Raw genomic sequence first — 15,765 nt, forward strand, 5'->3', positions numbered from 1 at the left:
ACAAGCTGTTCAAATACAAGAGTTTGACATTTCAAAAATGTGCCTGTGTTGTTTTCCAAACAATTTGGTACTTTCTAAATGGAGCCAGGCTAAGCGTGGCACCTGCATTGCTCTCCGAGGAGTGCCAGGTCGCAGTGTGGCAGTGCAGAGGGGCAGTGCCCCAAGGCAAAGTGCTCTTTTAAATCCTGCAAGGGAGTGTCAGGAGACAGCAAGAGATGTGTGCAATAAAAGAGCCTAAGGACAAAGCAGACAGTGTTGTCTGTGTTCATGTTATTTTTGGCAAAAGAAGTCCAGAAAAAAACAGTATGCTTTGAGTGAGGACCAAAAATTGTGTGCCTTCCAATGAGCCATGAAAATATCATCCCTTGCATCATTACGGGGATTTCAATGGCAGCTTCACTGACTGATTCATCATAGGTATTTTTTTTTTTTTGTACCTCTTTTCTTCACTATAGATCAGGCTTTCTAGCTTTAATTCATCTCCTCATATGCACTGCTGAAGCTGATCTCTGAGACATCTCCCTTCAACAAGGGGATGGAGCTGTATGAAAACAACCCACTGACTGTAGTTCATCTTGTATTTATTTTCCGGCAGATACACCGGATCATTAAAGAAGCTAGCCAAGACAGTGATAAGGATTTCTGTGGTGGACTTAGGAAATCCCTTAAAATTTATAACTGTGCTTTTATAGCATCTTTCACAGGTCCAGATGAGTAACATTGAGTAAGCTTCTGCAATAATAGATCATTGATGTTACACCAGATGTCACTAAATATAAATTATGTTCAACAGAAGGTTGTTTCTTTCTATTTTTTTTCTCAGTAAAAACCTCATTATGCACTATGATTTATATCCGTTATCAGTTTATAAAACTGAATGCAGAGTAAAGTTCATTATTTAAAGTGATAACTATGAGAAACAGATCCTGTAAATTTATCACTGAATATTCCAAGAACTTTACAGTTTAAACAGTCAAAAGCAGCAGACACCTCCACATTTTATTTCTATTATTTTTCACTGCATCTGTTATATGCCTACCAACTATACCAATATACACAGCCTCTGTAGGACCTAAACTAACAAATAAATTTAATACACTCTCCATTAATAAAAACATTGGAACATGGAAAATACTTCACTTTTATACCTTCTTAAAAGCTTTCATTTTATGCAAAGATCTTAAAACCAGATTTATTATTATTTTTTAATTGTAAACTAAAATTACTTTGGCACAATGGTTTATTGGGGGAAGTAAATACAATAATCTATTCAAATATCCTAGGAAAAAAACAAGGACTGAGACCAAAGGCAATTCCTAACTCTTTAGCCAAAACTTTAGATTCCCTAGCATAAGAGATTTTAAAATCTACTTTTTTTTTTTTTATTACTTGGATTTATTTTTTTCTTCTACTTCAAATTTAAAATATTTCCTGTACAGGCGAATACTGAAATTGGCAGATCATTTGACTTATTTAAAGTTCTCACCCTGAACAGAGTATAATTCTTTTTTTAATAGGCATTTAAGAAGTTACCTGAAGAACACCTCTTGCTCCTGCACTCCTTTCACACAATGTCACCTTCATCCTGACAAATACTGTCACTGAGCTTCTCCATAGCACACCAGGGCACAGAATAAAATCAATCTTATTCAGCAGAGAACTAACACTTTATTCCAGGTCTCTGTAGATATTTAAATACACTTACAATAGAAATGACGTTGGTTGACAATTTTTATTTTTATTTTTTAAATTAGAGTATTTAAAATTCAGAGTTGGCACAGCAGCTTTTCAGCATAAGAAAAAAGCTGAAAAACTTTGATTCTTGATATGCTTCTCTTTCATAAAATCTCAGCTGGTTTTCAAACCCACATCACAAGTAAGCCACGTGTTTTTGATTGCTCAACTAATTAAAAGGTGTTTTTTTACCTTCCTGCAGATTTTCTCAAGCTCATTTGAATGTTTATGCTGAAACACCTGTTTTCAGAAGACAGCAGCCCTGGATGTAATATAAAACAGGACAGGCTATACAGGGGTATTAGCTAAATGCTTTGGCATTCAAAGTGCAGGGATATGCACATTCAGTGAAGGAGGTCTGTCTCCCTATGCCTTGTCGACAGCTTCTCTTTATTAAATACAAAAGACACATTTCAAAATAATATCCTGCTAATTCTGTTGGTGAAGAACTTAACATCCATTAATACCAGCAGCAAAATCAAGCTTATGATGACGCAGTGCAAGGCTCAATCCTTCTGCATTATTCTCAAATATTTGCTTGCTCTTTCTGTGGGAATATGACACTGAGAAATGGCTTTTCTTATTTTTAAAAAAGGAAGAGCCCCTTGCATTAAAGGAACATTTATCACAACCTTAATTCCATCATCTTGCAGAAAGAATTCCTTTTCTTACCCCATAAGCATTTCATAAGAGCAGGAGCCCAGTGCAGTGCAGGGGTTAACTTATATTTTTGTCACCTGTTTTGTTTTCTTCAAGAGCACTTGCACACAACACAAGGATGTGCAGCACATCTGCAGATCAGATGTGGTAGATGTATAAAAGCAAAAGTTATCTCTGGGCCACTCTCCTCATTTCACACACCTTCCACACTTTTTCTGTGGGATTTTCCTGTGTTTATTACTTCCCTGACCTTTCTGTTACCAGCCCCACTGGCAGAGATCAACATTTCCTATACAACTTGAGACAGGTTAGGTAGTTTGCACTAAAACCATTAGCTACTCTTCCTCAATTGTATGGCTTATTTCAGCTCAGCTGCTTAAAACCCCCGTTTTTCCTCATAACCAGATGGAGAAAATAATGGATTTAAATTTAAATCAATCAATTGCTTAACACAGCTATGCTTTTTTCTCTAAGCTAATCTAAATTTGTCACTTTCAGCTTGCTTAAGTCCTGTCTCTCAGAAGAGTTTTGATTACTGCACCAGTATATAAGGAGGCAGACTCCTTTTAATGGAGCCTGCAAGTAATGCTGGCTTAATTGAGAGCCACGATACAACTACATTGATTACTAAAACAAGTGTATGTCTTCCAGGTCTCAAACAGTCAACAGCCAGAGTTCCCAATGTCCAACAACAACAGCTCCTTGGAAAACTAGAAACAAGCACCAGTGTACAAAGTGCTGGTGGAAGAAATACTGGTCCCCACAGCACCTAACCAGCAGCTGAGCACTTCAGAAAAACGTGATTTCCAGTTGCCGAGTTCTAGCACTGAGCTGTATGGACATCAATCCTCTCCCTATGAGCACTAAGAAATGATGCTGCGGCACTTTTTTAAGCAGAAGTATGAATATAGAAAGTATATAATTGTATTTCTCTGTTCTGAAATGAGTCCAGTTCCTGATGATTGAATAGTGATAATGAAATTATCATTTATTGGCAATTATTATTGGCAATGAGCAATTTCTATACTGCACTGGTGTAAAATTCTCTGCAACAAATTATATTCCAGGAAATTGGTATTTTTTATCACGTAAATGCCAAAAACCATAGACACTAAAGTACCTAGCACCATTTTATGGTAATGTAAAATTGTTTGTATACCATTCCTGTTTATCCACAATCCAGTGGATAGTCTGTCTAGATGCAGTGAGGATGGGTTCATTATAATTATCTACAATAACAACAATTAACAACACAATGAGCGATAAACTAAATCACTTCCCATCTGCATCCACTTTGATGTTGGACTTGAGATGCTCAGAATGTATGACTTCGTTTACATTCATTAATACAATATGAATTCCCTACAGTGCCTTGGATAAATGTACCTGACTCTATTCTCCCATCTGCTGATCTAGTGTTATTATTCTATTCAGAGCAATAGTCCTAATTATGCTCGTTTGTAGTTCCAGTAGATATCCTTGCCCAATGTGAATAATAAGCAGCAGTCTTTGGAAACCAGTCATCTTGCTCATCACAAACTGCTTGGCTCCTAACTATTCCCTAAAAACCAATGCGCTGGTGTTAGCTGAAAGCTTGGGCATTTGGTGTTTCCAATTAAACACAAAGCTTACCAATATTGTGTTACTCTGATATTGCAATAGTAATAGCATCATTTTCCATCTGTTTTCCCCATCAATAATTTGATTTCATCTTTCTGAAAAATGTCTTCATCTTTGGTGCTCTAGAGTATACCTCTTGGTACCATTTATTGCCGAGGGGAGGAGAAAGGGTAATTGCATTACTGTGCAATTTTATATCCATAAGTGCTCTGAGAAAACTCTCTAAAATGAATGGTGAGTGTGCTGGTAAGGGCAAGCTCAAAGGCACACAAAATCTGTGCTTGCTGTTAGAGGCCTGGCATGGAAAGGGCCAACAAGTCTCCTCTAGAAGTGGCCAACTGCAGGGGTCAGGAGCCTTGTCTGCATTTCCATCGAGTAGACGCACCAGTTTTGAACACCAGGACTCATTTGGCCTTGCACACTCAATGGGTAAGAAAAGAAAACACTCTGTCACTGTTAACTAAACCCAGGCAACCGGCCAAATCGCTCCCCCTATTTATCCCAGTGTTACTAGCAGCTGGCAGCAAACTGGCAGGGAAACGGGAGCGCTCCTCTCCACAGCAGCAGCAGCGAGGATGCAGCTGAGCAGCTCAGCACTGCAGCAGCAGCCACCTCCATCTGCCTGCACAACCCCAAGTCCCCTGGCAGAACAATGAGGGACAGCACAGAGAAATTCACCCCATCCTTCTTGCCTAGAGACTGGAGAGACAAAGATAAATTGCTCTGGGATAGCCCAGACTCTTGGTAAAGGTTGGGCTGGAGCATAAATCCTACTGACCAAAACAACTGCTCATTGTTTAGTTTGCTGTGATGGATCTCTCCATCCAAGATGCGACAGATTATTTCTCATTTGTACAAAGAGAGGAACCTATGAGCAGTGGGCAACCTTAGATCAGACCTACCAGTTTAACTTTACATATTTCTTTCAAGAGGTGGGGGTGAAATCATGGTTTCAACAAATCCTAAGAGGATAAATAAGCCATGATTTTACCAAGTACTGGAGCTTTTCTCCCACATTAAAGCTGTTACTAAATATTAAATTAATACAGTTGTGAGAAGCTGAAGTTTTTATATGTAATTGAATTTTGGAATTATTTCTAAATTATTAGTTCCCTGCTATCAAATTTTATATTCCTGATTAACCTGTTACGAAATTTATTATGCTTTCCCTTGACTACAGAATATTCAGAGATGGTCTATATCAAAAGCAAATGACTCTCCCCTTCTACTTATTATCAAAAGTTCAGTATTAAGATGGATGGAAAGGAGATTTCTCTTCTCTAAAGCCCTCTCTTCTAAATATATGAAAATGCACCAAGTTATACTACATAAGGTGTCACTCATTCAAATGTATTTCCTGAAAATCATGGCTCAGTAAAGTTAGTGTAGGACCAGACATTTCCTCCAAACAATTTTCTGAAGGGGACAAAACCCTTCAGGCATTAGTTAGAATATTCAGGTTTCTTACACTGACACATCTATGATTAAACCTCTTGAATCTTTTTTCACCTCCACTCTTTCAAAACAGACATAGGCTTTTTCCTCTGGGAAAGTGAAGGGAACATTTCCTGCAGAAAATATTCTGTCAACTCTTAAAGAAGATTTCTTTTTCTTTTTTACCAATATTAGCTGGGAGACTTTTACAACAATATCACTCAAACATCCAAAAAGTAGGCTAAATGACCTTGTAAGCAGTGACCAGGATCCAATTTTATGCAACTGCACAGTGGCTTGTACTGCTGCTAGAGTTACAACTTTCATCAATAACTCTTATTTTTTCCAGATGCTCATGTGGGTTGTATATGGCTAAGTTATACCCTTTACTATGAATCATAGCATCTACTACTCCGCTTTACTGTGAATAGACATAGACAGATGCTAACATACCTTCACATTCACAGATACAGATATATTTTTTCAAGACAGCTCCAGGCATCACAGCTTTGGCATTGGTTCTAAACCATGCTGAAAAGCTTTGGAGATTTTCTTCTCAAGAAACATTTTAAAACCATTTTGCTTGGGCAATGTGCCAGGGAGAAAATGATTTAATCACAGAACAGGCATAGAGAAAACACTTAAAATAACAGCTCTCAAAATACCAAGGATATTTCTTAATTTATAAATATTTAAATAAAATAATAGAAGTCATATTTTGTTGTTGTTGTTTCATTTTGTTTTTAAGGTCAGAAGGTTTCTCTACATCAATTTTCCACAGTCCCTGCTATATATCAATGCAAATTATATCTGTGGTTAATTAATTTAGCTCTCAGACAAATCCAGTGTACAATCTATTATTAGTGTATTGGTGTTTGATAAAGAACAGCATGAAGAATGAGTTCCTCATGTGCAGAATCCCACTTGGTGAGTGAAACACAAATTTCACTACAAGGCTTAAATATATTTTCCTTCTCCCAGGCTATTCCCATGACCGTCTTTAATTTCCTCTCTTATTTTAATACCTACGTTCTTCCAAGAACAAGTTAAAATTTTAATAATAGGAAATCTGTTTTTCTGCTTTACTGGGACTTGATTGTTTCCTGTATTATGAGCTGAGTAATTGGTTGTACCTCTTATGCATTTGCAAAATGAAAAAAGAAAGAAAGAAAGAAAAAAAAGACCAATAGCTTTTAAATACACGTTTTCAAGGCAGTAGGGATAAAGGGCTTTTAGGTGAGAGCGAAAAAGAAAAGGGACAGTTATTTTCCAAAGTTAAAAAATACCAAACCACATCCCTAACCTCATCTGTAAGAACAAATAATGTTCTCATTAAAGACTGACCTGGAAATGTTTATATGCTTCCCCCCCCCCCAAAAAAAAAAAAACCCTTGAAAAAAAGATTATAAGTTACAAGCATACTTTAAGACATAAGAGCTTTCACCATTTCTACAGAAGTGTACAAGTCTTTGTGTATTAGAAGCATAAATGCATTTAGCTTTGTATTGATTTTTCTTCTTTCTCAGGGGTCATACTTGAGTAAAAAAAATAAAACATAAAGTGAGTCATCCTTTTGACTTTGGTACCAAGATGGCCTCTAAGGCAGCAGGGATTTCCCTTAGAGGAGCCAAAGATAGTTGATATAACATAGAGACAACAGAAGAGAACAAGCTAATTACAGCACAGACTGCAGATCAACAGGCATCTGAAAGGGATGTTTTGGCCCAGCCACATCAAAGGCCAGTGTCATCGGGCATTAATTTTGGATAAAACTGAATAACCTGCTGGCCTGCTCTCTCAATTGGAAATTTAGCAATGAGTCACAAGAGGCAGCAGAGGAAAGGGATGCAGTGAGAATTGTTTTTCACTCCTGAGCAGATGCTTTTTGGAGCAGTTGTCAGAGAATACCCAGGAAGAGAAATAACCATTCCACTGCAGTGTGCACAGACCTGGTGCAAGAAACAATCACTCGGGAATAGTGACCATTCATATAAGCAAAAGAATTTATAATGGTGAGTCTTACTTTTCGAAATAGGAACTAGATAAGATTGATGGTAGTTGTGGAAGACAAAATAAAATTGTTGAAAAAGTATATTCCACCTATGGGACTAGATTTTAGAAGTTTCTTCTGTCTTCTCTTCTTAAAAGCCAACAAAGAGAAGCAGCAAAGAAAAGGCTGCACAAGTGAAAAGATGTCTTTTTAAAAGCATATGTCCTGTCTGAATGAAAAAAAAAATAACAAAAAGAACAAAAATGATGGAAAATTAAATGAAAATCTAAAGTACATCCACATAAAAACACTAAAGTCTCAAAAAGCATCTTGCTGAATTAATAAATACGACTAATAAAAGGTGTTTCTGGACATATCTGAAGTAAGATGCTTGCCAGAGAGTATGTCAAGGCAAGGGATTATGGAGGGATAAAAGGATCACTCAAGGAAGAGCAGGTCAGAGCAGAAAAATTAAGCGATTGATTTATAAGAGTGTTCACGAAGCTAATTAGGAAAGTTCCCACAACAGTGTCTTTTTTTTTATGGAAGATGAATCTCAGGGGCTGTCTCAAATCAGTCAGTTCTGAGAACAAAAAGGTCTAAGGGTTTCTTCAGTTTGGATAGGCAGCAAATAATCTTCCTTCCAATTTCAAAGTAGCATCTTATTGTTTATCATCCTGATGGTTTTCAGTATTTTTTTGTCTAAGTTTGTTGTTTGTTGCTATTTCCCTTCTCACAAAATGCTTCCTCTCCCAGCTATTTTGCTTCCACAAGTTTTCTGCTCTTTTCTATTTTCTTATCATTCTTATCATTCATTTCAAAAAACAATAGTATAAATAATCGTTTTTTTTTTTCCTTAACTCCATACATTTTTATGCCAAAATATTTCCCAGCCAGGACTGCAGAGATTCATTTTTTTCAGTCAGCTCTTCTTTCCAAGTTTTCTTAGAACTTCACATTATTTTTACATTCCATGTAGAAAATAAATAAATAAATAAAAAGTAGTATAGGATCTGGTCTCAGTTTCTCATTTGCAAAGCTAAAGCCAGGAATACTGAGAAACTTTATAAGGTCATTTTTCTTAAAAGGTTTAGGTCAAGTACTTCCTGTGAAGTTAACAATTCAGGTAGAAAAAAGGTGGTGCTACCTTACTGGAAAAAGAGTTAAATTGTGGGGATGCCAGACTATCCCTAACTGATACAAGCCATTGAGACTCCTGTTTTACCACTCTTTTTTGGTACCATGAGGATTTAGTATTTTGAGCCTCAGCTGTCTCACATTACTGCAGCCCCACTGAAACGACAAGCAGTTCCTAGCAGGCATATCTCTGTAGGCATCTACACACTTGACTTGCTGCCACATGAGCCATTGTTCCTCATAAATAGGGCAGCAGCTAGTTGCAGCCCATCAGCCTGGACGTGCCACAAATACATGGTCACTTTTGGATCTCAACATTTTATAGAGAAAGGACAACAATCAAAAGAGCAACAGCAGGAGGCATATCATTTAGAAACAAAACACATGCTATAGTAAATGAACTGACAACGTTGGTAGGATTGATAAAGGAAAGACCACACACCATATGTCTTCCAGGTGGTGTTTTTGATCATGTTTTCAGTAACATTTTAATCAACAGGAGCTGAGATCTTATTTACCACGTATGATTGGTGAGATTTTTTCATAGCCTACTTTGTGATTCTGTAATTTAATTTGCCTGGATTGCTAAATGGAATGAATTGGCTGATTGTCTTCATCACAAGGACATTTCCTGATCTTGAAGAATGTAGTTTATTTTGGGAGCATGGAAGGTTGTAACACAGACCTGGGTCTAGAGTGGGATCCCATCAGAAACAGGAGTTCACAGTCACAGCTTTAAGAAAAGAGTAAATAAACAAAGCTGCTATCCTGCCTTTCTGTCAGGATGTGTACAGTAATATTAAGCCTGCTGCTGCTCTTAAAAGTAGTTGCAAGGGCATTTCCTGCAGATGGCTTTCTAGAAATTTAATCTGCCAAGGGGATCAATGGACATATAAAAATGATTCTGTTATCTCTGCTATTAACATTTGAGTCTTAGAAGAGTCACCTAGCTATGGACAGACAGACAGTACCTGTGAAGATATCTGCATGAGAAATGTTGAGTTCTCTGGGCTGATGGTAATTACAGAACTTCAGAAAAAGTAAAAGGTTGGGGAAAATATTTTTTTTTTAAAGCACACACAAAACAAGTCCTCTGGATCTTGTCTGATTTCATAAATTTTTCATCATTTGTGAAATTCTTAAGTACATTTTCAGAAAATGTTCTATTTTCTAGAAATAAAATCTTATAATGTCAACTTCTGTAAAAAAAAATAAAAAACACTGCTGTATTAATACCCTATTCTGTACCACAATGATTATATTAATAAGAATAAATATTTTTGAATAAATACATACATCTGAATTAATTTTCCTACAGTGAGAATACATTATAATATTGATATGTTTCCTATTTCTGGAAATGTAAATATATTAAAAGAGTATGAAAATTTTGAAGTGCACTACTGCATGGGTTTAACTTCTGAGGTACCTCACTAACATACATAGGTGTGTGTTGCACAGAACCTTCTTATAAGGCAATGAAAATTTGAAAACCTTCCTGGAAATACAAAAAATTGGCAAAGGATTTTTAATGATTTTCCTGTATTGATTTATTCACATCCAACTGTTGGCTTGGGTAGCTGTGGGCTAACCACCATGAGACTATTCAACACTCAAGATCTTGTTTTCTCCTGGAGGATTCTTGTATCTGCCAGTGCCAGTCTCAACTATGCTGGCAGCTCTATGAACAAAAGCAAGGATTCTGATAGACTTATTTTTCTGCAGCAAGCCACTTATCAGAGATGATAGGCATGCAATACTGAGACTTCTCATGCTCCACACTGGATACGTTTTCCTACTAAAAAGAAGTTGGAACATTAATGAGATATTAATGTTAACTGTGGGGGTGAGCCCACAGTGCTTTCACACCAAAGTAACCCTCACTTAAGCAGTCAGCCTCACTGAACTCGATGAGGCTGCTTTTCCAGGACTGAATGTTACGTGGGTAAAAACTTTCTTTTAAAATGTTGTGTCTTTCCAATTCTGATTCACAAGGGGAAAAAGAGTTTGCAAGATTTTGCCCTAATTTTGTTGCCTAAAAAGGTCTGTGGTTTGGGTATTTTTCCCCTACTACAGACTTACTACAGTTTCAAATGTAACAGCTTGAGAGCATGCTTCTTGGCACTTTTAAATTAGAGAGCATATAGCTGTATACCTTGAAATGGATGTTTTAACATTTGAATAGTTTTCTAAATTAAAAATAATGGATTCCTGACAGGCATCCTGCCCCAGTTTACCCACAACACAGACTATATTACCCTAGTGTCATTGATCATGATTGTAGCTGCACAGTAGTTATAAGTCAGAGAATGGTCTTAAGTTGATGACTGAGCCACTGAAAATGAGTTTTTCCATGATTAATTTATGTTATGAAGGGAGACAATACTATTTATCCCACATAAATGACTTAGTGAAATAATGCAAATGACATTGGACATTTACAAACTCATTATGATAATGCAAATCTCAAAGAACTTGTCAAAGAGTTCTGCAAGTGTCACTGCTATGTTTGGCATGATAATAAACTAAATAAGAATCTCTTTATGATTTTCCCCCTCCCTTATCATGAAATTCATCAATCATCAATTCATCATTCATGCAATTTGAAATGTTTTGCCAAAAACCAAAAGAGCTTAATTTATACCTTTTTTCATTGTAACACAACTAGATATGTTGGATTCTTAATCAATTAAGCCAATCTGTTGATTTTTGTCTCTAAAATAGATTTAAAATCAATTAAAAAAGACTTACCTTTCTTACAGGAAATGTCTTCATTTTTGGAATAAAATAATTTGGTTTTTATTCCTGCTGCAAGCTAAAGATTCTAAGTAATCACAGTATACAAAATAAAAATTCCAAGTAAGGATGGCTCTGTTAAAATAAGCAATATTCAGTCCCAAATATTTACTATCTGGAGAATGCATATGACAGATTTTATTGCTTCTGTTTCCTCCCCCCAAGACTGCAAGCCAAGACTTGATCAGACATATGAAATATACAGTACTCTGAACACATTCAAACCAAGGATAAAACCATGGTAGTAAATTACCTTAAATTCAGTTTCAATGTTGGCTAGTCTGGCCAATTCATTGCTTAGTTCTAAAGCGGTAAGGACAGGGTCTTCACTGGAAAGAGACAAATAAGCAGCACTGGCTAATCCTTTGTAGGCATTCATTCTTGATCGAGAGTGACTAAAGGAGTCTTTCCTCTGTTTCTCAATACATTCGTTGCACTTGCAAAAATAGTCGTGTGGCCTTTCAATCCGTGCGCCTTTTAGTAGTAAGATGTGAACAATTTCATACTCCTGGCAGTGGGCAGCAAGTATGATGGGGGTAATGTCATGGGAGAACCTAGTTCCATCTTCATCATAGGCATAAAAATCATCATCTCTCAGTTCCTGCTCAAGGGGGCTTAGTGTGAGACGCTGCCCTTGTGCAAAGGCTGGATGATTCAATATTGCTTCGACTATGCGCACATATCCTTTACTGATGGCTAACAAAAGTGCATCCCCAACTCGAGCTAGATTCTCCTTTTTGAGGAGGAGCTCCGTCACTTCCAGATGCTCATTCCCTACAGCTAACTGTAGGGCATTTTGTCCCATATAATCAACACAATTAAAGTTCAAGGTTTTGGATTCCTCCAGCATTTTTCGGACAACTGGAATGTTGCCATATTCTGCAGAATCGAGAAAACGTTCCTCTTCTGCAGTCAGGCTGGTGCCTTTCTCATTGAACATGTAGGCTGGACCCCGAATGGCCTGCCTCCGGCCCTTCTCCCGAAGGGTTGTGTGCCTTCGATGCATGTTTTTATAATTGGTGTTTCTCAACCTGCAGAAGAACAGAAAAGAATGTTGGTTTTATTCTTGGAGACTTAGAATTTCACATAACTTGAAGTAAGGTTAGAAATACTTCATTACTATTTGATCTTACTGGCTTTTTATGATCTGAAACAGATGTTTAAAATTGTTTACTGTGAAACTGTGAAATAAAGAATAGTTTTCTGGACAACAGGCAAGTTTTCTTCTGACATAAACCCTTCTAGATTTCAACAAGAATACCCAATACTGCTTGCTTTCATGTTACATGATACCATTTTTCTGTTTCCTGATCTAGAGCAGTTTAATGTATGACTGCTTAAATTTTCATGCTAAAATACAGTTGGTAGCTACTCTAAATACAAGTACTAAAATCTAGGGGCCACTACTGTAAAACACAGGTAAAATTCCTGATTTAGGATCATGTCACTTCCCAATAAGCAGCTTTCTGAGAGCTACTACTGACAAACAACAAGACTACAAACAGAAGATAAAGGAACGAACAGATCAGAAAGGATCATTAGTTTCCCCACCGATTATGTGGCTGAAAAGCCTTCACTTGGAGTTGATGGGTGAAGACAAATTATTCCTATTCCATCACCACTGAAATCTTCAAAGAAAACTATGTTAGGTGCCACTGGGCTCCAAGGGGATGTAGACTCCCCCACTGTACAAAATCAACAGGAATCCTGAATCTCCCTATCTTCTTAAAGTTCACACTTTACATTTAGTGCCATCTCACTGTTAATCTTTACATTTTACTTAACAAAATCATAGTCCCTTTGTTAGACTCTAAGCACATGAAGTTAATTGACACTCCCAAAGAATGCACAGCTTGAGTAAAAAGGTAAAAACAAAAACACTTTCACAAATGGCATTTGCACTCAGTCCAATGGCAAGTCCTAAATCACTTGGGTAAAATTTTCAGGAGCATGTAACCTGTAGCAGGCAGATGTAACAAACAAGCAGGTGTTAATGCTCAGTGGGTGGCAAAGGTTCATCTTTCCATGCTCCATCTGTTCTCCAAGTCAGTTTTGACCTTCACTCAATGAAAAGTTCATGTGGTGCTCTGGAAAAAAAAATTACTACTGGAGTTTTAGAGTGCTGTCATGAATGACGAGAGGAAAAGGTGCCAAGAGACAGACAAAGTGGAGTAGATACATTACTTTCAGTAATGTATTCTTTGGTAGAAGAAAAAAGTAAAGGAAGCAGGATTAAAAAAAAAAAAAAAAGAAAAAGAAAAAGAAAAAAAGAGAATGTAAGAACCCCCAAATACCAGTGTCCAGACACAGAAATTCTCCAGATAGCTGTTCTTATGGAATTAAGATATAGACATATATACATCTGTCATTTTAACTCTTTTTTCAACTGATCCAGGTAAGAAAACTAGTATTGAAGAGAGGTTTATATTTATATATACATTTTATAGTAATGTTTAACAGCTGCATTAAAATTCAAACAAATCCTAAGAAAGCTTTTTTTTTTTTTTGGTGACCATACAAAGTTTAAAATGGGGTTCATAATTAAGAACCATTCCCTCTAGGCTTTAACACATCAGTAGAACAACTTGAAAACTGAAAGAAACTGAACATAACATTCCATGCTCCACTGAGAGATAAAATTATGCAAGAATCTTAAAATTAATCCCTTCCAGTATGAATAAAAGTTGAGAAAGTATACAAAGATGAGGGGCAGAATAATGGAGGAGAAAGAGTTAAATAAATTAATCCCCAAGAGTGCAGAAACTTTTTTACAGGAAAAAAAAAACAAAAACAGTAAAAATTTAAAAAAATAAAAAAATAAAAAAATAATACTGTGCTACTAACATATCTAACATTGAGAGGGAGACAGAGGTCTCTAAAGCAGCAAAATGCCTGGAGTAAAACTGGGAACTCTTTGAAGTTGACAGAACAGGTTCCATTGATTGCAGTGGAGCCCAAATATTACAAACAGCAATTAGCTTTCATCTCACAGCCAGTCTCAGTGAGGTCAAGAAGACTAATGCACTTAAAATGAACTATTTAACCATATGCTAAAGTGCTTGTGTAAACTGGAGCCCATGTCCATAGAAATTCAGGACAGCACTTAAGAAACCTGTATTGAAGACTTTCCGAGTTCAAGCAAGATTTCACATATAAATAAATGCTTTCCACCTGAATAGAGGCTTTGTTCATTGAAGACATACAGTACCAGAAAACACTTTACACATTTTCAGTCTTGGGATTTCCTAGATGTTAAATGAAGCATCTTAAAAAGTTAAGAACCTCAAAAAGATGATCTGGCAATGGTTCAAGCAACTGTTGGAAACTAATCCATCTCCAGTAGTTGCTCAGTGAAAACCCATGAGTGTGGCAGGACTGCAGATGCCTAAAGATTTTAGGAAGTTAATCGTGATAGCTACTTCAAGCAAGTGGAAAGCCACTGGATTCTTCTGATATACAAAAAGCATTTTTATGTTCTAAAAATATTTTATGGTAAGATAACTGGCAAACTTACATTTTTTATTGTATTCAATGGTCAGTAGTGGAAGCTCCCCAGAAACATGGAGCATTTCCAGCAGTGAGGAATCTATTAGATATTTTGCCTGATGTACAAGTATGATTCTTGACATATATAGAGAGAATGATAAAATACATGTTTAAAAAGCCTTTTTATACTGAAATGTTGTTATTCCTGAATTAGAATCCAGGCAAGTGATGCACAAATAATCTTATAATGACACCTAAAGTAAACATAAAACTACATAAAATACTACCATTGGCCCATTTCTAAGAGCTTTGCCTGAGAAAAGAGATTAGTTTGGCCTAGAGTTACTTCATACTGGTCTGTTGTATAAGTAACAACATGCCAAAAAGAACCTTCATTTCACTTTCTTCAATCCAGAGACAATGCTGGTTTCAAACACTGTTTATAGAAACAGAAATTGTGTCAGAAAAAAAGGAAACAGAATGGCATACCTGCCCTCCAAAAAGATAATTAATATACAACATTGTGCTTATAATAAATGTTCTGCAGGGATTTCCCTGCAGCACAGAGTTAATAATCTCCACTGCTTACAGATAGGGACAAGAGTACCATAAATCAGAGGGCTTCACCTCAGGGGAATTATGACCCCCAGTCTTGTTCATGAGCAGGCAAGATCAATATCTCAGCCACTGCACTTTACTGTCTTTCTAGAGAGCAGGAGAAGAATAAAAAATTATACTTTTAACTTTAAATGATTTCATGAGAAATGCTCAGCTATCAACTCCTGTTCTGAAAAGAAAGTTATAATTACTCTTTGACCTGAACACTGAATCGTGATAGAGAAGTGGCAGTGCAAAGAGTAATATATGCAGTAGCTGAGAATCTTGGAAACCCAAGTCTTCTCTGATGT

The 15,765-nt window shown here is 36.6% G+C and overlaps 1 protein-coding gene across 1 annotated transcript in view; it reads right to left on the reverse strand.

The window, feature by feature from the left end:
- The window catches only part of TRPC7 (transient receptor potential cation channel subfamily C member 7), a 67,163-nt gene extending 52,559 nt beyond the window's left edge, over window positions 1-14,604 (reverse strand). Inside the window, exons 1-2 of the mRNA XM_083799156.1 lie at window positions 13,329-14,604; window positions 11,625-12,402 (exon numbers count right to left, since the gene is read on the reverse strand). Of these exons, the coding sequence (XP_083655282.1) occupies window positions 11,625-12,402; window positions 13,329-13,405 (855 nt within the window). The 5' untranslated portion in view covers window positions 13,406-14,604. The remainder of the gene's footprint in view (window positions 1-11,624; window positions 12,403-13,328) is intronic.
- Window positions 14,605-15,765: the final 1,161 nt, after the last annotated feature.

The sequence above is a fragment of the Anser anser genome (genome assembly GCF_964211835.1).
Source record: "Anser anser genome assembly, chromosome: 14".
In the NCBI taxonomy this organism is placed as follows: Eukaryota; Metazoa; Chordata; class Aves; order Anseriformes; family Anatidae; genus Anser; species Anser anser.